The sequence below is a fragment of the Hippichthys cyanospilos genome, chromosome 7 (assembly GCF_059441005.1).
Source record: "Hippichthys cyanospilos isolate Australia breed blue-spotted pipefish chromosome 7, RoL_Hcya_1.0, whole genome shotgun sequence".
Taxonomy (NCBI): Eukaryota; Metazoa; Chordata; class Actinopteri; order Syngnathiformes; family Syngnathidae; genus Hippichthys; species Hippichthys cyanospilos.
Window position 1 is genome coordinate 14120280 of NC_142375.1, and position 24034 is coordinate 14144313.

At 39.2% G+C, this 24034-nt stretch overlaps 5 protein-coding genes and 1 non-coding gene across 9 annotated transcripts in view; 3 read left to right on the forward strand and 3 right to left on the reverse strand.

Moving 5' to 3' along the window:
- The window catches only part of LOC148421159 (uncharacterized), a 4255-nt gene extending 1723 nt beyond the window's left edge, over nt 1-2532 (forward strand). The window contains exon 8 of the mRNA XM_088420020.1: nt 403-2532. Coding sequence (XP_088276146.1) covers nt 403-2409 — 2007 coding nt within the window. The 3' untranslated portion in view covers nt 2410-2532. The remainder of the gene's footprint in view (nt 1-402) is intronic.
- The window catches only part of LOC148421158 (uncharacterized), a 24868-nt gene extending 15928 nt beyond the window's left edge, over nt 1-8940 (reverse strand). The window contains exon 1 of the mRNA XM_088418815.1: nt 8921-8940. The gene's annotated coding sequence lies outside the window, so the exon portion shown is untranslated. The remainder of the gene's footprint in view (nt 1-8920) is intronic.
- trnai-aau (transfer RNA isoleucine (anticodon AAU)) lies at nt 3398-3471 on the forward strand. Its single transcript has one exon. It is a non-coding gene; the product is annotated as a tRNA-Ile (tRNA).
- aptx (aprataxin) lies at nt 3452-9030 on the reverse strand. Of its 3 annotated transcripts, XM_088418819.1 has the most exons (9): nt 8921-9030; nt 6995-8434; nt 6608-6654; nt 6465-6500; nt 6249-6383; nt 5939-5998; nt 5645-5871; nt 5470-5573; nt 3452-4242 (listed from the first exon to the last, which is right to left on the reverse strand). In XM_088418819.1, the coding sequence occupies exons 2-9, from the start codon at nt 7122-7124 to the stop codon at nt 4088-4090; spliced, it is 894 nt and encodes a 297-aa protein (XP_088274945.1). In that variant the 5' UTR covers nt 7125-8434; nt 8921-9030; the 3' UTR covers nt 3452-4087. The 3 variants fall into 3 exon arrangements, with proteins under 3 accessions (XP_088274945.1, XP_088274944.1, XP_088274946.1); XM_088418818.1 differs by having other exon boundaries at nt 6249-6500; XM_088418820.1 differs by lacking the exon at nt 6995-8434 and having other exon boundaries at nt 6249-6500; nt 8921-9022.
- On the forward strand, nt 7152-12210 carry dnaja1 (DnaJ heat shock protein family (Hsp40) member A1). 2 transcript variants are annotated; one of them, XM_088418816.1, is made up of 9 exons: nt 7152-7312; nt 8033-8184; nt 8289-8478; nt 8593-8697; nt 9645-9872; nt 9967-10081; nt 10637-10752; nt 10834-10934; nt 11035-12210. In XM_088418816.1, the coding sequence occupies exons 2-9, from the start codon at nt 8053-8055 to the stop codon at nt 11266-11268; spliced, it is 1221 nt and encodes a 406-aa protein (XP_088274942.1). In that variant the 5' UTR covers nt 7152-7312; nt 8033-8052; the 3' UTR covers nt 11269-12210. The 2 variants fall into 2 exon arrangements, with proteins under 2 accessions (XP_088274942.1, XP_088274943.1); XM_088418817.1 differs by having other exon boundaries at nt 7229-7379.
- Nucleotides 12211-13069: 859 nt separating this feature from the next.
- LOC148421163 (WD40 repeat-containing protein SMU1-like) lies at nt 13070-22714 on the reverse strand. Its single transcript, XM_088420519.1, has 12 exons — nt 22521-22714; nt 21604-21814; nt 20599-20751; nt 20400-20516; nt 19810-19929; nt 18564-18683; nt 18366-18482; nt 17871-17998; nt 16602-16728; nt 15297-15458; nt 14685-14837; nt 13070-14505 (listed from the first exon to the last, which is right to left on the reverse strand). Exons 1-12 carry the CDS (start codon nt 22544-22546, stop codon nt 14407-14409), a joined length of 1533 nt encoding a protein of 510 aa, XP_088276645.1. The 5' UTR covers nt 22547-22714; the 3' UTR covers nt 13070-14406.
- Nucleotides 22715-24034: the final 1320 nt, after the last annotated feature.

A 24034-nucleotide genomic window follows, 5' to 3' on the forward strand; every position in this document is an offset into this window, starting at 1 on the left:
GAAAGTCATGTTTATTCTTATTTAGCAATAGGAATTTGAATCCTTTGAAAATTAATTATACATCCATTATTTTTATTTTGCATTGGATCGCTGTCATGTTAAAGTTTTTCGTTCTTTTTTTTCAATCGAAAAATGATATGAGACAAAATACTCTGGAAAAAGGCAAAAAAAAGCTGTTTCTCGATATTGTCAGTAATGCAGCACCTTGTTACAGCCAGTACTGCACGTCTCACCCGAGGTTTTCTTGGATGAGATCCATTTTACGTAAACCTTTTATAAGGCAATTTGGCATTGAAAAGGAATTGATGCAGCCAGCACTGACAGTGGGCATGCATGCCACATGGTGGCACGCTGAAATGAAACTACTGTCAAAGGCTTATTTTTAATTTTTTTCTCCATCAGAGTTGGGATCCAGCTTCTGTGAATGCTGACAACCAAGTTGCGAGTCAGTCAAAACAGGACGCAGCTGTCATCAGCGACACCACCAGCGAGGAAGGAGACACAAGCAGCATCACTGGCGACACAGCTGATGCCATTGGCACCGATGAGAGTACCAGTAGCGAAAGCAAAGAGGCCGCTGACATAAACCATGACATCAATGACCAAGGTGTGACTGATTCGACCGACAGCAGTGACAGCTCAAGCGATGAAGCCCATCAGAGCAGTAACATCAGCGAGGCCACCGATAGTGACAGCAGCGAGTCCAACGAGACCACCGGAAATGATAATAATGGACCAGATCAAACAGACAACAAAAGTTACAACATCAAGAGCCCATTGGTGGATGAAGTCATTTACAGAAGTGTCAATGACGGTAGTGACGGAACCAGCAGTGAAAGCAGTGAGACCAACAATGCAAGCAACAGCACCAGTAGTGAAAGCAGCGAAACAAGTGACACTCATGACAGTACAAGTAATGAAAGCAATGAGGCAGTGATGAGCAGCGAGAGTGCCAGTGATGAAAGTATTAAGTCCAGCTCCACTAGTGAAACCCATCAGACAGTTAAGGTCACAGAAGTAAGCTATGCCATGAAGACTTCACTGGTAAGTGATGGAACAGACAGCAGTGAGAGCACCAGTGAAGAAACTGTTCAGATGAGCAGGATCAGTGACATCACAAGTGACGACAGCAATAAAAGTGTGACTAGTGACAACGGTGATAATGGTAAGGCCAGTGATAGCAGTGAGTCAAACGAAAGCATCAGTAGTGACAGCAACGTACCAAGTCCAACCAACGACAAAAGCTACACCCTCAAGAGCTCATTGGTGAATAAAGTCATTTACAAAAGCGGGAGTCTCATTGAGGAACCTGGACAGACTAGCAAGGATAGTGACGGAACTAGCAGTGAAAGCGGCGAGACCAATCAGGCCAGCAACAGCACCAGTAGTGAAAGCAGTGAAACAAGTGAAACTCATGACAGTACAAGCAACGAAAGCAGCAGCGAGAGTGCCAGTGATGAAAGCATCGAGTCCAGTAAGGCCACTACCAGCCCCAGTAGCGAAACCCATCAGACGCTTGAGGTCAGTGAAGTAAGCTACGCCATCAAGAGCTCACCGGTAAGCGATGTGACTGACAGCAGTGAGAGCAGTGAAGAAACCATTCAAACCAGTGTGACTAACGACACCACCAGTACTGAAAGCAATGAGAGTGTGACGAGTAATATCAGTGGTATCGGTGAGGCCAGTGATAGCAGCGAGTCCAATGAGAGCACCAGCAGCGGGTCAAGCCAAACCGATGGCATAAGTTTTGCTCTCAAAGCTCCATTAGTTCATAAAGTTCTTTACAACAGTGGAACCATTGTGGGGGAAGCCAGCCAGACCAACATAGGTAGCGATGCGACCAGCAGTGAAAGCAGTGAAACAACTGACAGCACAAGTCATGAAAGCAACGAGGCAGACAAGAGCAGTCAGAGTGTCAGTGAAGATAGCAATGAGACCAGTAAGACCAGTTATAGCTCCGGTGTTGAAACCATCAAGGCGGTCAAGGTCAGTAAAATAAACGACGATGTCCAGACCTCACCTGTAAGTGTAACTGACAGCAGTGAGAGCACCAGCGAAGAAACCATAATCCAGCCCAGCATAACCAGTGATATCACAAGTAAGGACAGCAGTAAATCCAGTGAAACCAGCAGTCAAGAAAGCAGTGAAACCAGCAAGGAAAGCGAAGGCACCAGCAGTGAAAGCAGCGAAAGCAGCGAAAGCAGCGAAAGCAGTAAGGCCAAAGACAGCAACAGTCAAGAAAGCAATGAGGTGCCCCACAGCAAAGGTGCAGACTGTAAAGATGGGGATGAGAGCTGCGAGAGCGAGGAGTATTTCTTCCAGGACATTGGCGACGACGCCCACTACACAGTGGACCATCTCATGGTGCCAGATGAAGACGACATGGAGCTACGTCTACGGAGAAGATGACCTCGCCTAATGCAAGTCTCCCAAATTAACTTCAAGACTGTTGAAGAAGCTGTCAGATGGTACTAAATCATAAGCTATTTTTTCTACTTCTGAATGTTGATATTGACATCATGTTACCATGTGTGTTTACTGAAATTATTTTGTACCCGTCTTCACCTGGATGCAATGTATCAATACAGTTTACTTCATTTTGTGTGTTTAATGAAAATAAATCTTTAATTTTTATTTGCTTGTGTCATGCTTTCTTAGTCACACTTCAGAAGTAAAACTTGATCAGCCTGTTAGATTTTTGCATGGCTCAACACAAATCAACAAGTCTTAGCAAGCTAACTTAACTACCCATAACACGTTGGCACGCTGACTATAACTTCTCGAACTCAACAATTTTCGCAATTATTTAAAATACTGACGGTTGACCCTTATCGTTCAGAAACCACGCGTTCTCCTGCTTGCTGCACCGTGATTCATCATTCATATCCGTTTATCGAAAACCCGGAGACTGGGAAAAACAGTCTTTTATGTCTGACCTCAAGCGTCATCGTTTACTAGTTTTTTTTTCTGTAGAAATAAATCGTGAACTGGCCTGTTGGGCTGTATTTATGATGCATGTGAATTTTAATTTCCTCTATATACAGTATTTGGCCAGCTCGCTTTAATATGTTCAAATCGATTGAAAGTTCTGTGTGGCGTAATCGATTAAGAACCCCTTTTATTTTAAGTGACTACAACTGTACTGACAACTCTGAATGCCGCGACGAGCAGGTGTCCTCGTAATCTTTGGCCGACAGCAAACAACTTTCAGGCGCATACCGCCACCTACTGTACAAGAGTATATGGAACTCATGTCGGCACTTATACAATCCATTTCTTAACACAATTGCCTCGAAAATTGGTTAGTACAATTCACCAAACACACCCAATCCTGAAGCCGTAATATAGTACATGTTTTATGATTTATTAAAACATTTGTCACATCGATGATCAGCGTGGCCGGTTAGCTCAGTTGGTTAGAGCGTGGTGCTAATAACGCCAAGGTCGCGGGTTCGATCCCCGTACGGGCCAACTTCTTTTAATGTGATACATTTTACATGTGAACATATTGCAACGCGCCGTTCTCTATATGCATTTCATTTTATCCACAGTAATATTATGTATGTGCGAATGTTATTTATAGGGCGCTAAAAATAAATTAAGCATTTAAATTGTTTCTGGATTTGAAATACTACTCTCATGTTGCTTATAGACGGTAGGTAGGGTAGACCACACATCCAGTTTGGACTATTAAACACTTACACAAATGGTAATAATGTTCTTACAGTGTGATGTCACTTAGTAAAAAAAGAAAATTAAAAAAAAAGGGGTAAAAACATAAGTCAACATTTACTGAGTAGTACTGTAAATATTTTGTTTAATCCACAATTAATGGTAATTTAAACAATCAAAATCTAATGTGTGGGTAAAAAAGAAGTAAGATAGTCTGTGAACTCTTGTGCCATGATCCTTGAATCCATGTTATGTCCAGAACAAGAAAAATGTCTCATATTCCATCTATCCATGTTCTCTGTTATTCTCACAAGTAAATGTTGAGATTGTGGCTTTCCCAGCCTGCTGATGGACAAGCACCGGGGTACGGCCTGAACCAATCGCAATGACTAACTTGTAACATGTTGTCGTTCTGTCAAGCAAGAAAATGGGACTTGAGGTGTTGTTTCAGAGCTGGTATAGTGGGAAGTTCTTTGCGACATTGGTGACAACGAAGAGGCAGCTTCAACAACTCGCTGGTGCCTTCTTTGACTGTTACCTTTCCCTCAGTTTCAAGCATATGGATGACATCTGTCGAGATATCACAGCAAAAAAGGAGTTGGAAAAAAAAAATATATACACACACACACACACACACACACACACTTATATATACAGTGGTACCTCGGTACTCGACCGCCTCTATACTCGACCAAATCGGTGCTCGACCAAAAAATTCAAGTAGGTAATGCATCGGACCTCGAACAGATTTTCGGTTCTCGACTAGCCGAGCCGAGCCGAGCCGAGCCGAGCCGACCCGAACGCGCTCCTCGGCCCTTCTCGGCCTGCGGGTAAGCGCCAGTTCAACTCAGACCGCCAGCGGAGTAAGACGTTTGTTCGAGTATTTCTTCCCGGATTTAAACTTTTTCGTGTTGCTCTAGCCCTTAATAATGGGTCCAAAGAAAGACAGTGATAAGGGGAAGGCAAAGAGGAAAACAATGAGGACCACTATTGAACCGAAGAAGGAAATTATAGCAAAATATGAACGTGGTGTACGAGTGTCCGACCTCGCGTCGCAGTTAGCTAGCGTCATCATGGAAGGAGTGACTCCCTCCCGTCCTCTCCACATCCATTCCTGTATGCCATCAACCACTCTCCAAAACGTAAGTAAATTATACAAAATGGTTTATAATGCTTTATTTATCTTTATCTTTATCTTTATCTTTATCATGTACTGCTTGCGCACATTTACTTGTGCACACATACTTTCCATTATTTCTTATGGGAAAATTGGTTTCGGTGTTCGAACAAATCGGTGCTCGACCACCACCTCAGAACGGATTATGGTCGAGTACCGAGGTACCACTGTATATATATGTATGTGCTTTTATTATGCAAAAAAAACTGCAATAAAACACAGAAAATTTTGGAAATATTATTATTAGTATTAGTGTTTCAGCTGAAACTAGAGCAAGTTTTATTTTTCATACATTCGTGACTAAAAAACTATAAAACTGACAACATCATGTTCTTTTTGGACCTTCAAGACCCCATGAAATGATCACGTTTGGGTAAGAATGACAGATGGAAAAAATCATTGTGAGCTTGCTAATGGCGTAAGCTGTTTCCCCAGAGCTATTAGCCCTCTAAATGACAACAAAACATGAACACACTGAAAATTACATGATTGCATTTCTGTAAAATTATGACTACCATTCCATTTATAGTTTTTTTTTATTGCTTGATCACTTTCAAACTTAACTTGTAGCAGATGTGTGAAGTCATACATGCTGTGATCTAACAAAATAGTTATCTCACCTTGAGACTCAATGAAATAGTCTGTTGTGAATGAGTTCCAGTGTTTTTTGTTCTTCAAGCAAGGAGAATCAAAGTCTTGGCTGATCACGTGCAGATGCACATGACTGCAAAAGAAAAAAAGCAGTGTGACAAAAAAGTGGATGGGCTCACTGTCAACGTGGCTAGAAGCTTCTACCTCATGCTTGGGATGGCATGGTAACCACTACGAAAGTCCAAGGATTTGGCGTGTGGGCACTGTTGAACCATTAGGTCGGCCACTTGCTGCATGTGCTTGACCAGGCTGCAGTGCTCATCACGCAAGGCCTTCAGGTTAGGAATGGATATCCATGGAAGGACCAGCCAATGGTAACGTGCCTTGGGGTATTTGTCCTTAATTACAACTACTTTATCATCTTTATACACCTACAATTCAGAAATGTACATTAAAATACAAAGAAAACGGTGGTTTATAAATAATCATGTTTTTTACCTGCATGTTAGGATCTTCCATTGAAGCCTTCAGTCCTTGGCTCCAATGTCCGGCACTTTCCTGCAATGGATTACATTTTCCAATTGGTTTTTGCTGTACTTTACCACATTCCCTCAGATTGACATCATGGGTGTATTGTCCACTGGAATTAAGGACACTCTACATAACTGATCATCATAACATCATTGGACTGTCTCTAAAATGGCTGTCTCTTGCATTATAAATTTAAATCAAAACTATTTATGATTTTAAAAACTTCATATATCGGCACATTATTTCCGGTTGTCAGTGGCATATTGATCTCCCTTGCCTTTAAAGATTTGACAGGCCCAGGCAGTTTTTCAGATTTTTTGGCTGCTTTTCCACAGGGACCCTCCATACATTCTTCTTTATCCTTTGGAGATTCATCAAGTGGTCTCTTACTACTACCAGGATCTTCTCTGAACTGTATAGTGTAAGGGTACAACTCATTGACGATGTGAAGTAACTGGCCGGGCTTCATTGTGACCTCATTTCCCTGACCCACCACTACAGAGTCTATGGAGGTGGGGTTTGCACCCAGCTATGGAACAAAAAATAGAAAATAAATTCAGTGGGTAGCCCCACCAAAAAATGTTGATAGAAAGTATTTATTATGTAAGAGTGGCAAATTATAGTACTTTCTCTTACCTGTTTAACCATGACAAAACCTTTGTTGCAGTCCGCTTTTAACTCAACTGTTTGAGAAAGGATATTTGGGGTAAAGGTAGGAATGAATCAATTTAGTACATTACATTTTACATGACATCGAGAAAATAACGTAGAAAAAATATGACGTTATTATGTAGTTTGATACAGTACAGCGTTCTGAGTCAGACAAATCAGGACACATATTTTGCGTTTGTGCAAATCACAATTTCAACATCGAAGAATCTAAAACCGAATCATGAGATTTAACCATTTGGAACAAACTGAAATCAAATGTTTTTTTTTCTTCGACACAAATACTTGGGCGCAGTTTAGTTTTTGCTGACCAGCAAAGAATACGCACAAGTGCATTGTTAATTCAGTTTTTACCTTGTTCCCTGGAGCATTTTTTGTCTTTAATAGTGGTTAGTGGCCCACGACCCAGAACAACCGATTGAAGATGGGGCAGTAGAATGGGGCTGTGCGTTTCTTCTTGATTAACAAGTCTACAAATTGGCATTTTAACATTTTATGGGGACCAAAACTATAAATTAGTCAAGCAAGCAAACTACCCCACGGTTGCTTCATTGATTTCTAGTGTCGCTTGCTGATGACGTCACACCACGGCTTGCCCCACGGCAGAGAAAATTCTGGAATTAAAGTCTTCGCTTGACTTTTTAGTGGCGTCAACGTGTTGCTTCCATTAAGGTTTGAGTGCGTTATTACACGCGCGTGAATCAATGTTCCCTGTCTTGAGTTCCGTTAATGAGTTAAGGTTAGAAATAGTATTATTGTATCTTAAGCTAGCATGTTAGCGTTAGCCGTGCATTGATCGAGCTACTAGGCTATCGCTAGAAGGGCCGGAGAAACGAAACCTTATTCTACAGTCTGTTAATGCTACGTGATCACAAGTTGGTTCGTCACTTTTAAACATTGGCTGACAATTAAAATTGTTTTTTTTAAGCCGATGCTTGAATTTATTGTCGCCTGTTTACTTTTTCCCAAATAAATGTGATTTTACATGTGACACGTTTTTAGGACGCTATTTTGTTTTTGTTGAGCTTGATGCATCTTACATTAAGTATCGTTTTCATTTTGTTGTCACATCAAACCGACATGTGACAAGAAGTCACCACATGATCCGACAAAATTGTGTAATTGTGTGAAGTTGAACGCTCATAATTGTAATGGGTTTGATTTAGAATAGTGTAGTTGTTGTGTACAAATGTCATGTCTGATTCGGCCACTCCCTTGGTATTAAAAGAAAAAAAATCAACTAGTTGGTACGGTTTATTTGTCCATTCCCCCAAAACACAATTTTAAAATTTATTCATGCTTAAACGCTTAAAAGTCTGGTGTTGTAGTTTGTGGTATGCCCAAAACATAAGATGAGGATCTTAGTAACTGTTTCCATGGTCTTTTTCTAAGGTTATCATCTCAAGGCAAACATGGTGAAGGAAACTGGTTTTTATGACACACTGGGTGTAAAACCTAATGCAACTCCAGATGAACTAAAAAGAGCTTATCGCAAACTTGCCTTGAAGTATCATCCTGACAAGAACCCAACAGAAGGAGAGAAGGTAATAAGAAGTAGACAAGTTGTGGAAAACTTTGACACACAGATCGATACATTCAGCCATGTAGTCAGTCCCCATTCAATAAATCTTTTTGGAATCTGTTGTAGTTCAAACAAATCTCACAAGCATACGAGGTGTTGTCTGATGCCAAGAAAAGAGAGATATATGACCGTGGAGGGGAAAATGCCATAAAAGAAGGAGGACCCGGTGGTGGTGGTGGAGGAAGCTTTGCATCACCGATGGATCTCTTTGACTTGTTTTTCGGTGGCGGGAGGCGGATGCACAGAGAAAGAAAAGGTGTGTAGATATAAAAGTGTCACTCCAGATTTCAGATTTTTTTTTTTTTAAATCAGAATTATTGTATTTTCAAATGTACTATTAAAAACATTACTACTTTTCTTCCCATGGCAGGGAAGAACATAGTGCATCAAATTTCAGTAACACTGGAAGATCTTTATAACGGTGCCACAAGGAAACTTTCTGTTCAGAAGAATACTATTTGTGAGAGATGTGAAGGTATGTAAAAAGATTCAAACTATGGTAAATGAAATACATTTTTTTGTATCACGTCATATTATGCCCAAAGAGCCTTGCAGATGCTTACATTAATTCATTAATTAATTGCCCACAGATATTTGAAGCATCAGGAACAGTCAGGTTCAAAATGGTAACCAATGACGCTTTGGACGATAAATAACACACTCTTTCAAGTCACCCTATAATAAGAGTCATCACGTACCAAAGGCATCTCCGGGATTCCTTCATTTTAGTTCTGAAGATTTGTATAGAACACGAGTGCCCTTTGTGATTACTTGGATAGCTACAGTCCCTAAGATGAGCTCATTTACGCGTTATTTAACTGACATGTCTTAGCTAACAAAGCCTTGTGACATCATTTTTTTATTAACCCTTAAGGAACCTTAATTATGTGAATCTTAAACTATGAAGGACATGAAAGGTCCCTGTTATAAAAGTGTTGAAACAAATACAATTATATACTGTATATATAATATATAGAGCTTTTTTAATACGGCATTCATAACATTACTGATTTTGGTAGATTTTTATTTCGGAACAATGACGGTGTTCTAAGTTTTTTTTCAATATCAGATCCAATTATAGATATGTTTTTTTTTTCTAATACTGTTTTTGTCGCAGCAACCACTGCGGCTTCTTTAATGCACAAAATATGTGTTATTTCCATTCAAAAAGGTTTCAAAGTGCAATAATTGAGATGAATATCGTATGGCCTTTGGTAGGTCAAATAATCCATCACCAATTTTAGTGCATTTTTATTTTTGGAGCAATGACGGGCAAAGCGGCCGCGAAAAGGGAAGTCAGGGCTTCCCTGTTCAAGCTGCTACCCCCAACTGAATGAGAAAGCAACTGTAACTTTTATTGTAAGCAACCGCCATAGCACATTAAGTGAACTTTTGACAGTGTGTTAAATGTTCTTTCTGCAGGTCGTGGCAGCCGTAAAGGCGCAGCCCAGATGTGCATGTCTTGCCACGGTACGGGCATGCAGGTACGTGTGCACCAACTAGTGCCGGGTATGGTCCAGCAGGTGTCCACGGTGTGTCACAGCTGTCAAGGCCAAGGACAGCGGATCAGTCAGAAGGACCGCTGCAAAGCGTGCGGGGGTCGCAAGATGCTACGACTGAAAAAGATTTTGGAGGTCCACATTGATAAGGGTGAGAATAAAGGCAGGACCAATCAGAATGTACCTCTTAATTGTTTGGGGAAGATCATCATCACCAACAGAAAGTCACACTTTACATTGCACAGGAATGAGAGATGGGCAGAAAATAGTGTTCCATGGGGAGGGAGACCAAGAGCCAGGTCTTGAGCCAGGTGACATCATCATTGTCCTGGACTTGCAAGAGCATCCGCGTTTCACCAGGTAACGTTCGTATGCAGGATCGTACGGTAGGCATTCATCACATGCTAAATAAGCATACAGTACATGGCAGAAAAGTACTCTACAGTACATGACTACGTTTATAGTCTTCCAACTTTTCCAACAGGGTTCTTGTGTTGATGTTGATGTTGTTTTTTTGTTTTTTTTTGTGGAAGAACTTGCTCCTCAAGTCCCCCTTCGCTGAATTGAAATGGACGTTGTGAGCAATTTACTTTGACTCCACAAATTTTGGGGTGAATGGACAAGAGTTCCCTAAGACACACTCCAAAGTGTGCATACAGCTCTAAGTCATGTTGCCAAGCTGATTGCACTTAAATCGTACAAATGACCTAGAGCAGATAGCAAACAGTTCTCCAAATAAGGCAATGTGTTATTGCTTTCAAGCTATTCTTTTGTATTTGCCAGTTGAATACTTACGGTACGACTGATATACATAAAAAAGTTTTCAGCATTGTATATTTAAGCTTAAAGTATGTCTTCATTTTATAATCATTTAACATTTGCTTACTCTAATTATATCTAATTTTGTACATCCAGGAAAGGGGAGGATTTGACCATGTCAATGGAACTGCAACTGGTAGAAGCTTTGTGCGGATTCCAGAAGTCTGTCCAGACACTTGACAACAGAACTCTCCTCGTCACCTCACATCCAGGTCATTCTGACTCTAAGCCTCTTTTCGGAAAGCTCCTAACAAAAAAACAGTTCCTAAATGAAGGGTTGTTTGTTCCTACAGGACAACTGATTAAACCCGGCGACACGAAGTGCATTTGCAACGAGGGGATGCCATTATATCGTCGGCCATTTGAGAAAGGCAAACTCATCATTCACTTTTCTGTAAGGCAGCCTTGTTTAGAAATCCATCAAAACCAAAGACACACAATGTCATCCCAAATGTGACTTGACCTCCTGTGAAATTTCAACTTCTTTCCTCAAGGTGGTGTTCCCAAAAGACAACTTCCTCCCAAAGAACAAACTGAAGAAGCTAGAAAGTTACTTTCCAGCCAAGGTTGACGCGGAGCAGCCGGAGAGCATGGACGATGACCTCTATATCTATGCCGACCTTGAGGACTGTAACCTCGAGAACAGGAAGCGACACAGGTATCAGCACTACTACATGGACGAAGATGACTATGCCAGCACCGGAGGTGTTCAGTGCCAGACGTCTTAAACAACAACTTCACATTCCAACACCTTCATCTCTTAAAATTAAGCGCTTTTTTTGTTTTTTTTAATCATGCACCTTTTTTTTTCCTGAATTGTCGAGCCGTACCACAAAACTGTGTTCATTATGATCATTTATGGATAGAGGTCAGAAGGACTTTGTTGTTGTTGTAATGACAATGTTGCAAAAGGTGAGGGCGAAATAAGTCTTATGTGTGTCCCGATAACGCTTTTTAATGCAGGAGCATATCTAGCATAAATCATCTTTTATATAGTGTTACAGAATCACTTGCTGTTGTAAACATCATGTCAGTGATTTGTTCAATTGAGTGTGCGTGTGATAAAATGAAGTGTGCATGCTGACAATTTTATTACATTTATTATATGCTTTTTTTTTAACCCTTTTTAGAGGGCTTTTTTCTAAATATTTTTTAATCTTTAAAATATGACTGACAAAGCTAAGTAATTAAATATTGCTTAACCTAATTTATCAAATTAGAATTCCAGTATTGAATTTTGGTGAAACAACTGCCATGTAAATTGTGTTCTTTGTTTTGCCTTTTTTAACTTTGCAGAACGGGGATGATTTTTTATTTTTTTTTTGGTGAGGAGAACAAAAAAACAAGGTAGACTGCTGTAACAGTAAAACGAAGGTTTAGTTCAGGAACTTTTTTTTGTTTTTTGTTTTTTTTTTACTTTAAATGTTTGCTGTGAAACACCCTTGAAGAATGAGCATGCTATTAACTATGGAAATGACTTCTGGAAATTTAATGGAAAGTGTTAATCAACAGAAAGCATTTAGGACCTGCAAGTCATCCTTTTTTGTTTTGTTTTTTCTTCTTGTGTCATGTTAAACTGGTTGACTGTAACTGCCACGTGGCCCATACCATGTGACTGGGTAGGTGGGCTTGCAAGTGTGAGACTTACCGCAATAAATGATTCTTAAGGAGCTTTGTTTAAATGGTTCAGTAATGTCAGATGGTTCAACAGAATGTACTCATCAATTTATCTTGATTGCAGAGAAATGCACAGTGTTTTCATGGATATGTTTATGTCTCTTTGAAAAGATTTACAAAAGCATGCAAACATACTAAAAGTCCAATTTAACAATTTTTTAATTCCTTTTCCGATGTAATATTTGGGATATGTTTTGTGCACGATAGCAACTTGTAATAGGGTTATGCATTAAAGCGGAAGTCAATTCAAAAATTCTTTATGTTCTCTGCTGGTCAAAATACAGCATCCTGATCAATATTGTACTTGTGGAACATGGATTAAGAAGCGAAACACACCTGTGTTTCTCCTTGGAGGGGTGGCCATTTTGTGATTTGTTGACGATTAAAAATTACAACCACCGTTGCTCAGGAAATGTACCAACCTTTTGAAACTGGCAAAACAGCATATCAGCACATCTCAATTTTAGCCTTGAGCGTACCGGGACTTGTGAGTGTTGGCCGCCCACAAATTACACATGAACGCCAATTTATTTAAATGATTTATTTTTCATATTGAATTAACCTTTTGGTCAGTGGTTATTATATCTGTAGAAGTGCCACCTGCCAGACTTGCGATTATATTTAAGACTCAGTGTTGGTTGTTAAGAACACATTTATGTGTACCTTTTTGAAATGTATAATCATGTATTCCTTTTTAATGAATAACGGTCTAATACCCACTAGAGGGCACTGGAGCTGGTATATAAAATGATGCAAATTTCTTACCAGCATGTGCTAGGATTGACCCAAAGAAAACCCATTTAATATCATAATCAATCCCTTATAAAGTAGTTATGCACACAAACAACAATATAAATGTTTCGGAAATTTTACTGAATTTCTGACAGTGGCAAGCAATGGTACAATATTTACATTACAGTGATAGATGACTACCATAGAACAGACAGTATGTCGTCAAATTTGCATCTTTACGTTGCTGAGTTGCTTGTACCACATAATGTGACGTCACGTCATTTGTACAGTTCATAAAACGTGCGCCACTGGAGCTTCACTGAGACGTTAGTTGTCATGCAAAGGCTGAAATAGCTTCATCTGGCTGATATTTAGCACTGAGGTAGCATGCAGAAACACACACGACTAAAAAAAACGAATACAAAAATCGTTTACAAAACTGCATTAGAAACAAAACATTATATTAAGATGGTTTTATACTCCTGATGCTGTTTGTTTACAGCCAACAAAGAACCAACATTGTTCTGAAAAACACAACTGTAATTGTGACAACAGTTCACCACCATGCATTTTCATATCTAAATACATAAGAGATGAAAATGAGGGAGTTTAAACTCCGCTGGTAAAGTTAGAACCACGAGGAAGTAGGCAAGAGTATTAAGATAGCTTCACAGTTCATTTACAGGTACATAACACGTCCATCATGTGTTAATATGTTAATAAATCACCTGTTTAAAAAAGAAGTCTTCTGATCACAGTCATAACTAGAGATTTGATGCGCTTACTTTGTTTTGCTGTCAGTTTGGAAACATGTGCCCTGAATATTAATTTATCCTCCTTTCACCTGCGGAAGAAAGTTTTTTCATACTTGGACAATGCCAATCAAGTTCTTTCATTTTATATTGCTTACCTGCGGTGTAATTGTAACAGGAAGAAAAACTCACCTGACAAAAATATTGTTTGAATACTGACAATACATGATAGCCTGAATTGGTCTAATGTTATCGGAGACATACTTACACAAGACTGCTACAATATGCTGTGATGCGTTAACCATATTTATAATCTTATCTTATCATCTTTCTTTTGCTTTTAGTTTACTTGTAGCCACCCATCCATTTGAAGTATGTCGATAATAATGAGACACGAGGGCAGCAAGTCACACGGTGAGCCCACACTAACTGCATAACAGTCAGCTACTGTATATATGAACCACTACACTGCCATTTCTCAGCATTCACATGCAATGAGAAAATCTCATTTAGTTTGTCTGTGTGTTATGATGATCAGCTAAAGAATGCATATTTCATTCTACAAAAATTCATTGATATAGTTGTTAATGTCTGTTTTTTTGTGTGTGTAGTGTCTCAAATCAGAATTAGACCATTTTTATTGCAAACGGATGCGCAAGCATTGTGTGAGTTTCTCCACGCCCTTCAAGAACCCGAGTAATAAGCCTAAGGCTTCCATAGCCTTAGGAGGCCGTCCTCGCTGTAAGTAGCAATGAGATTCTCATGTGGGTGGTGAGTGATGCCAATTACATCTTTCTCGTGGACCTGCGGTGAGCACAAAAGCACATAAGGACATTTTCCTCTAGCCATCCTCATAATACAGTTCTTAGTCCTCTCCTAAATTCTTACATAATGCTCGTAATCTGGATTTTAGTAAATTACATTCCTCATACATCTCCTTGTGGGCTTTTTAGTAAAGAAGAAGTATTCTCCACACAGCCTACCGTCAGAGTTTTCTCCAGCCTTGCTGTCACGTAGTTGAAGCAGTAGAGCACCAGGTCCTCTCCTACACAGTAAATCCACTCACCTCGTGGGGACACTGTGCTGCACACAAACTTTGCTCCTGACTTCCTATCTGCACTGAATGTCTTGACAGTCTGAGGCAAGCAATGAAAAAAAGAGCACAGAGACTCAAATATCCTCAAAAAAATAAAATAAAGTTTTGCGAGACACCATATTATATATATATATATATATATATATATATATATATATATATATATGTTCCATAAAAAATAGTAAAATAACAAAGTACTGTACTATACATATGTATGTGTATACTCATATATATATATATATATATATATATATATATATATATATACACACACACACACACACACACACATGTATAAGACATCTTTATGATGCAGCCACTGTAGAAATTCAAACAGAGAGAAAAAAAAAAAACACATCTACCCTACAATCAATATTTTGCAGGTGTCATTCATGGAAAAAACTGATGTTAAATGTCCATCTTATTTGGTTTCCCTCAACATATAGAAAGTGATTTGATCCAACAAAAATATGTTTATACAAGTAACGATCCCTCTCACCTGGCCCTGCGTGTTCATGACGACGACGGTGCTGGAGTGGTTGCAAACCACAAATTGTTGTGGATTTTGTGGAAGAGCGATGACGTTGTTCACAGGGACATCCAAAGCCCGCGACTTGGATTTAAACGTGTGGATGCATTCACAAGTCGTGCTGTTCCAAATCTAAAGCAGGCGTAAGGAACAATAATCTTCAATTAAGTAGGACATTTAATTGTCGGATGGACTGTGGTTATTTTTAATATCATGAGGTATGAATAAAACATTTAAAAAGACCACAGAGTGGAGGCAAGCATTTTAAGGAGATTTTGGAAACACTGACAATTTTTTAATTCCTTATTTTGATTCATTGACCTTCACATAATTTATATAATTTCAAACCATCATTATTTTTTATTTATATGTCAGCTCTTTATAGATCGGTGCTTCTCAATTTTGCCAAGGCTCCCTGGATAAGAGAAAACTTTTTGCACCCCCCCCCCCCCCCCCCCCACTCAACACGCTGACTATAAATAAGATCATTAAGCAATATAAACCAACTTTCAACAACTGTTTTTTATTTATTTTTTGTCTTATTTTTTACAGCATTTATACGAGTTACAGCTTAGTCTAAAACATAAAAAAATTACCAAGTGAAAATTCTCGTTTTATTGCAATTACACTTCACATGACAAAAACAAGGCCTTTTTCTTTCCATCCTTAATCAGCAATTGAATCTGATTTATTTTTTCAATGACGGTGTGTCGCTGTTGTGATGTGATGGCAATGGTTTCAGAAGCTTGCCACTCCACTAGACCATTACCACAGCTACGAAGGTCAACTTCAAAACAAAAGAGCACTACACCTATTGTTCTACGCCCAAGTATTATTTGGTGTGTTTATTTCGAAGGTGGCTATTGCAAAGTGTGTTGTGCGTGTTGACCTTGGTAGTTTTTTTTTGTTTTGTTTTTTTGGGGGGGGGTTGCATCATTACATCTTGTTTCAGACGTAATGTTTTGGACTTAATTAATTAATTTGGTTTTAATTAAGTGAAAACCCAAAATGCATTTTTTTTTTGCCATTTTCAGCTGCATACTTTAGGTGGCTTGAAATTCAGTTTTTATACTTCTTAAGTCTGTAGGACAGCTGATCGAGCCCTAGAAATAATTAAGAAACAAGTAGCAAATCAAACATGTGCAAACTACATCGCAATTGTTAACCACAAACTTGTCAGACTGACGGAATTAGTTGTATTAAATTTTATTCAGTGTTGAATGTTTTAATCACTGTTTTTCTCAGTCAGAGAAGCGATTCAAGAGATTAATTTACCTTAACTGTACCATCCGAAGATGCGCTAATAATGTGAAATCCATCCGGGGTGAAAGATGCATCATTGACAATCGATAGATGTCCACTCAACTCCTTGAGTGTTTGGCCCGAACGCAGCTCATGGATCCTGAGGATGACATAAACCAGCATGAAAAGGAAACTAACAGCCAAGAACACGACGTCAACACCAGAAGGGATTCGTTTTTTTCTTAGCAGCAACCAAAATATGTTGCTGAGCAGAGTTATTTTTAGCTCCACCAGTGTGACGAGCTAGGCTGTGACAAAGAGCACCCGTGGAGTCACTGCATCCAGTCTACATATCCAAAAAATTGTGATTCACGGACGAGTGCATTGTGAAGCACGTGGCAATGTTATGCTTGAGCACATGGTGTCTCAGCTGCCCCCGCGCAAGCTCGTGTGCCGAGGAGAGGCTCAGATAGCCCTCTGGACAGAAATAGAAATATCCAACATCTTCAGTGTGATGGAATCATCCCTCTCCGACCCCAGATTGTTTGATTTGCAAGAGGAGAAACAAAACAGAGGCAGACGACTTGACTCACAAGTGGACAACTAGTGAGGATAAGCGGCAAAAGAAAATGGATGGATGGATATGTTAACATTTACCAGTGGATTTGTTATGTCAGTTGCTATGGTTACTTTTGTCATGATGGCCACTATTTTTTTTCATCTACTTCGTCATATAGCCATATAGCATTCTGTATTTACTGTTGTGACTTGTTTGTTCCTTGATGTATCCGTTGCCATTCAGTTATTATGGTTCTTTAGTTTCCTTTATTACGTCATATAGAATTGATGTATGACAGTATAAAAGCTCAAGGTCAGGTCAGGTCAAGCTCGCAAGCTGTTATGTCAAGCTGTCTTTCTAGTTTATTTCAGAGTCTATTTTTCGGAGTAAAATTGTGGATGCTCCTTTGTAGCTATGTTGGATGTTTATGTAGAAAGACTTCTATTTTTCCAGTTCTGTCCGGTCTGTTTCAGCACTCTGCTCCTTCCATGACAGTTTTGTTTGTTTTAGCCTGATTCATCGAACTTTGTGTGTGATGCATGGTACACCCTCGACTAGTCACAAGTGAATTGAAGAGCATACAGTCCATAAACAAGCCATTTACGCTCACATTCATGAATGTTTAACACTTTGCTTTTTTTTTTTTTTTTTTAAAGAGACTGTTCAAGACTGTTAGAAACTCCCTCCGTAAATGTTCTGTGTAATTTGTATTTTGTTGGTAGAAAGTAGATTTGGTAACCCACCTGATGGTATGGTCAAAAGATGCACTGAGTATTTGGTTATTGTCCTTGGAGAAACACAGACAGGTCACACCTTTGTTGTGCGCATGCTCAAACCTGCGCAGGCACAGACCACTCTGGATTTTCCACACCTCACACGCAAACACACAGAAAAAGGGTTACATAAATTTACTCTGTAAAACAAACAGGTGGTAACATCTTTTAACTGCTGTAGGCTTCATTGCAGAGTGGCTTTTGCCCTTATCACAATACTGTATTTTATTTTTTTTATCTGTCCATGGCAGTGAAATATAGACAGTCTCCACTAGCTGCCATAAGGAACAGATTTTTAAGTACATTGCAGTAAGTCATGTCAAGATGATCCTTAATTTAGTTCTGTACTGTTTGTCTGACTCCTTTTTTATTTGGTGTCTTGGGTGTTCCGGTGAGACTTTTCGAAGGTTAAGTTGCAAAGCTTAAACTTCGTACTTTCATACAGTACATCATCAATGGCTGTACCTTGATTTTTCCATTCTGAGCTCCGGTAGCGAGTAGATCTGAATCCTGGCTGAAGCACATACACAACACTGCATCGTCCATCATCATGAAGCTGTCTTGTGCCTGGTACTTTAAATCCTAATTCAAACACATAGAAAAGAGGAACAACTGTGTGAATGTTTTTCAGACGCAAACCTTTAGTGTCACCGTGGAGTTTACCTTGCTTATGTTGCCTGTGTGGAAGTTCCACACTTCAATGAAGCCATCCACTGAACCAGAGATTAGGTATTTACCATCAGGAGAGAAACGGGCACATTCCACATGTGACCGACGTCCAAACTGCACATCAATTCAAAGTATTATTCATTTCCTTTAACTTGTGTCGCACACATAATCTTACCTCACAGTCTGAATAGACATTTTTATTTGAGTCTAATCATGGACATATTATACACCACTTAGATAATTCATTGCAGTGCCAATTGACCTTCAACTGCAAAAGCGTGTGAAGTTCACCTTAAACGTGGCCAAAAATTGATTTGCAACAAACCGCATCAAGTGACATGTCAAATTAAATGCAGTAGGAGGGTTTCCCAGATACATTATTATTTGGAGGGTATGACCTTGATACGTTGATGCATTGACCAATATACATATATATATATACATATATATATATATATATATATATATATATATATATATATATATATATATATATATATATATATATATATATATATATATATATATATATATATATACATATATATATATATATATATATATATATATATATGTTGTTGAATTTCTGCAATTCAACTTAAAGGGTGAACTTGACAAAGCAAAACAACTTTTTTTAAATTGACATTCTAAATTTTTGGGTAGTGACTGTGTATATTGTATATCCACAGTTCATATTAAAGGTAGCTCTACAAGCCTACACATTGTATTCTGGTTAATATTGTGTTTGTAAAATGTGAATGAAGCAGCAAAATCCACCTGTTTTTAGCCCATCTAAGTGGGTGTCCATTTTGCCACTGCTGTTGACTGAAAATGACATCACACTTGCTCAAGGCAGTCATGGCTGACCTGTTTCCTGAGTTTGGTCATGTGATGTTCACCGGCTGCCATAATTGATCATTAACTTGATCGCTGAGCAACGGTGAGATCAATTTCAGCTAAGACCAAATGTCAAAATGGTTTCCTCCTGAGATAGATAAAAGAGATGGATTTTGCTGCTTTATTCCTCTTCCACAAACACAATTATACTGAAATGATGGTGTTCAGACTAGTGAGGCTGTATAGAATACATTTTTGTAAATCACATTTTTGGGTAGGCCTCTTTAAATTCACAAAGTTGGAAAAAAACAGGTAGTCACAACAACAACAATAATAATAATAATAATAATAATGTGTGTGAATCTTTGTATCTATCTGCACAGTATATGTATATGTTGTTTACCTTAATGTGACGATACAGTTGGGTTGGACAAGTCTCTTTCTCTGCAGGGCTGTCCTTTTTGTTTGGGCTCTCAATGGGCATTTCAGGAGAAAGGCTTTCCGGGGAGTTCAATCTCAGCGACTTAAAAACCATTGTCACAAGTCATTTAGCAAAGAAACTATAATAATGGTTGTATCAGGTTGAGATTGTGAAACTAACACAGTTCACACAAAGTTTGAAAGAGTTGACTTCTGGATGAAAATTCAGGATGAACCAAAATGTGTTACAAGCATCACAGGGGAATTTAATTTGAACTTCTTTAAAGTTATCACTGAACATTTCCATTGGTTTAATGTTTGAGAAGTTTTTATTACTTGGTTAGTTCTCTTTAACCTTACAGGCTGAATGTAACAAAAAGGATAAAGCATCTGTTTGGAATTTTACTATCAGGGAAGAGAAAGTTGAGCAGAGGTATTGAAACACTGAACATTTAACCATGTGACCAAAAGTTTCGAGATGGTTAACTCCAAACGATAGAGTTCACCCGAAAGCCAACTAGGTCTAACTTTTTGCAAGTACCGTCGTGTCAAATATTGATTTTGCGTACTTACACCAACTTGCTCCAGGAGGCCCATGAGGCGCGATGGCGGCACAACACTGACCTCCCTCACCAGCTCCTCTGCGATGGCCCTGCGTCGCCTCTCCTTGCTGCTGCCTTTTGGGTACGCCTGTCGTGGAGAGGAACAAGGCCGTCAATAACAAAAAACATTTTGCAAGCTGCTTCTTTGCAGGAGCGTTGATTGTTCTCACCTCGCGTGGGTCAAAGTAGGAGAGTGTGAGCAGGTGTTCCAGGTGGCTGTACCTCTCCGGTTGAGTCTGCTTCAACATAATCATCGGGTCTGTTTGTCTGAGGAGTGATCGGGCGGCTCCGACCTCCCTCATTTCAATCAGCTCCATTACCACCTGTTGGGGTGAATTTAGTATGAAATCATACAGCTATTATATATATTATACAATCATTTTCAATCTTAAAACTGCTGTGTTAAACGTTAACAAAAAATGTGTGAAATAGATCATTCAGCGCTAGGTCCAGAACCAATGCTGGGATTTTGACACCCTCTGCTTAGGGTCAAGATTTTTATTCAGCATTAAGAACTACCTATGCTTTCTTTTTCCTTAGGAGGGCGCCTCAGCGTGCCATCCTTTTTCATCCGTCACAGTTTTAAAGTACAGCGACAGCAAGACATTCGCGATACATTGCTTGGCTCATTTCCAACACCGGATTCCCTCCTTGATAGAAGCCACCCTGTTTTCAAAACCTAAACCGTTTTTTTTCAAAACAACACCGCATTTTGCAGTGTGTGAACCACAGTAACTTATCACAAATGTTTCATGGTGTAAAATTCAGTACATGGAGATAAATTAAGTATTCTACATTTAAAAAAGTATAAAATCCTCAGTATTGAATGATAGTGTTAAATATATATTTATTCATCAACATACAGTATTTATTGTTGTAGTAAAGGTGAGTTTGCTGTCCTGTACATCTACTCTGCATCCTGTTGAAAGCTAACTAATATGGTGAGTCTTACTATTGCCAAACAGTTCTACAAACAGAAAACAAGTACAAAAATGAAAACACATAAATTAAGAGGTCTTGGGTAATGTCAATCAAAACAAAGTATCAGTATCAGAAAAGGCTAAGTAGTAGTATTAGTTCGTTCCTTTTTGCCTCAGGGTGTGGCATATGGCAGAGATAGTTGTTGCTTATAGCTTTATTTACTGAAACCGCAAGTAAGGAAATGCCCAAATCACCTGTTCATAAAGGTCAATTAGTGTGTTGTCCGGCAATTTGAGTGATTCAATCGCTAGCAAGACCGAATCCCAGTGGCCTTGTTGAATGTCTGCGATGAAGCTGTCGATGCTCTCCACGGTGTTGAGTGAAACTGTTGTTTCTTCCTGTAGCGTGGTCAAGGTTCTGTAGAGGTTGTTTTCCTTTAGGTATTGCATTATCAGGCGGATGACACTATACAGAGACAAAGAATTAATAACTCCATTGTTAGTGTCTTAACACCACAAATGTACTCCATGGGCTGCAACTTGTTGCTAGTCTAGATTTTTGCGTGTTTTTCTGTCATACACAGTATGTTAGTATCATCTTTATCATATTTTGAACATTAATATCTTTACATGTAAAAGCAGATCATTTGAATACAGAGTGAATGTATTGTGCAAACGGACATGAAATTGTGGCCAAAGGCGGTTTATAGATAAGTTGCATCCCACTACTATTAGCAATATTGATAACAATCATCAGAAATGGGATATGAGTGCACAGTCTATTACTCCCTATAAGAATGCTATCCCCTGTGCATTGCTAATCACATGTTACCAAGCTCTCTTTGAAGCCAGTTGTGCTCATTAAACCCCTTTAACCCCTTGTAAGAAAGTCCGCCAGAGCATTTCCCACTAAAGGAAACAAATTAAATGTAATTATGGATCATCAAAGGCATACTAACAGGCTGGAGATTTAATTCAACAGGCACATGCAATTGTATATGCAGTATGATCTTTAAAAGATCATATGAGGAGTCTGGCATTCATGATAAAAATGCATGCAGCTGAAATTGCGGAGTAAAAATATATTACCAAAAACACTTCTTCATTTTTAAAATTTATAAACGTGCAAGTTTTTAGCTGCTCTAAATGAATTAGTCAAAAGTGATTCTTACTCCGAGGGCTCCATCTCCACAGCCATTCTGACGTTGTCTCCTGCAGATGCGGCAACAGACTGAAGTGCGTGGCGACCGTGTGCTCGTCAAAGCCACGTGCAGCTGGCCCACCGAGGCCCGCCCACCGCACGTGTTTCTCGTGCGTGTCGTTTGTCTTCCAACAACAGTCCCGAACCTTGTGACTTCCCCCTCCTGCATGTTTCACAAAAGACCGGGAGGCTTCACCCCCGCCCACCTCCTTGACGCATACCGACACATAGAAATGTCTTCCGGTCGAGCACGTTGCGATGATGCTGCTGCATCAATCAACATCCTCCAGCATCAGCACCACGCGGGAACAGCCCACGTGGATCAAAGCGTGCGCCGGCCAAAAACATACATTTTCGGAAGAGAAACGTGATGTTTTAACATCCAAAATATTCTTCACTATACGTGCATGATTATGAGTACACAACGCAAGCATATAGGCGAGGGTGGGAATACTTGTACACGCACATTTAATGTTTTTTTTATGTTTGCTAAGATTAGGGGGGCAGTGGGATTGCACATTTGTCTCGGAGTTTTGAGGTTCACGGTTTAAATCTGAGAATCGGTGGATTTTCAAATGAGAACGAGAATTTTGCAAAACTGACCGAAAATGTTCATGTTGCTTTTGTGGGACGCTTGTCTGAAGCACTGTGATTCCTGACTGGGTGTGCCCCACTAGATGGTGCTCCAGTTGTTAAAAGGCTATATTACAGCATTTAACGGCAAGATATTTTACTGTCATTCTAAAGCAAATGTAGGAATTAATAGACTAATTGTTTATGGTAAGGCAAGCAGATTTTTTTAATATATTGCATTTCTTATAGCTACAAGGTAGCTTCGCGAAATTAAATGTACAGTGTTTAGAATGAAAAAAAAATACTCCTTACTAAAACGTAAAATGCAGAAACGGGATTATAGTAATTTGAGTTTTAACATGTTGTAAATGACCTCATTCATATGTCTCCTCAGTGTAATTGCTTCCACCTGTCCTTGTTAACCTGCTTCCTTTGGGTTGACCAATCAGCTCCCTCTTTCAATTGTTTCTTGTCCAGGTGCCCCTTGTTAGTTTTCAGTGTATTCAGTTTCCTGTCCCTTTTCAGTTCTTGTCTCGTCACTGTTAATGTCAAAGTGTTGATATCAACAATGAAATGTGGGTTTTATCCCAGTTTTTCCTTCCAGTCAGTTGAAATGTTTTTGGGAGTTTAGCTGATTTGTGTGTTTTTTTTTCTTTGTTAATTTGTCTTTTTGTTTTGTTTTTCACACATTTCTTATTAAATTGTTTTTCAAATGCACCCTGCTTTATTACATTTTTGGCACACATCCATACACCGAGCCCCGCCAGTGTTCTATTAAAAAATGTGTTAATGGAATAATATACAGCCTTCACAGCAATATATACTTGTTTACCATGCCGTGTGGTGACCATTTTGTCCCTTGCTGAGGACTGAAAATGACAATGAGTTGTTCTGGTAACAACGATCCCTGCT

What these genes read in the sequence shown, in the direction of transcription:
- aptx (XM_088418818.1), bottom strand. Translation starts at nt 7,124, where the DNA reads ATGCCAATTTGTAGACTTGTTAATCAAGAAGAAACGCACAGCCCCATT. An exon ending in AAAATGCTCCAGGGAACAAG is followed by an intron (nt 6,655 to 6,994) that starts GTAAAAACTGAA and finishes TTTCTCAAACAG; the next exon opens with TTGAGTTAAAAGCGGACTGC. An exon ending in GTTTTGTCATGGTTAAACAG is followed by an intron (nt 6,501 to 6,607) that starts GTAAGAGAAAGT and finishes TTTGTTCCATAG; the next exon opens with CTGGGTGCAAACCCCACCTC.
- dnaja1 (XM_088418816.1), top strand. Translation starts at nt 8,053, where the DNA reads ATGGTGAAGGAAACTGGTTTTTATGACACACTGGGTGTAAAACCTAAT. An exon ending in CCTCGTCACCTCACATCCAG is followed by an intron (nt 10,753 to 10,833) that starts GTCATTCTGACT and finishes TTGTTCCTACAG; the next exon opens with GACAACTGATTAAACCCGGC. An exon ending in AACTCATCATTCACTTTTCT is followed by an intron (nt 10,935 to 11,034) that starts GTAAGGCAGCCT and finishes TCTTTCCTCAAG; the next exon opens with GTGGTGTTCCCAAAAGACAA.
- LOC148421163 (XM_088420519.1), bottom strand. Translation starts at nt 22,546, where the DNA reads ATGGCTGTGGAGATGGAGCCCTCGGA. An exon ending in GCCTCCTGGAGCAAGTTGGT is followed by an intron (nt 19,930 to 20,399) that starts GTAAGTACGCAA and finishes ATGGTTTTTAAG; the next exon opens with TCGCTGAGATTGAACTCCCC. An exon ending in CTCAGAATGGAAAAATCAAG is followed by an intron (nt 17,999 to 18,365) that starts GTACAGCCATTG and finishes TTTGCGTGTGAG; the next exon opens with GTGTGGAAAATCCAGAGTGG.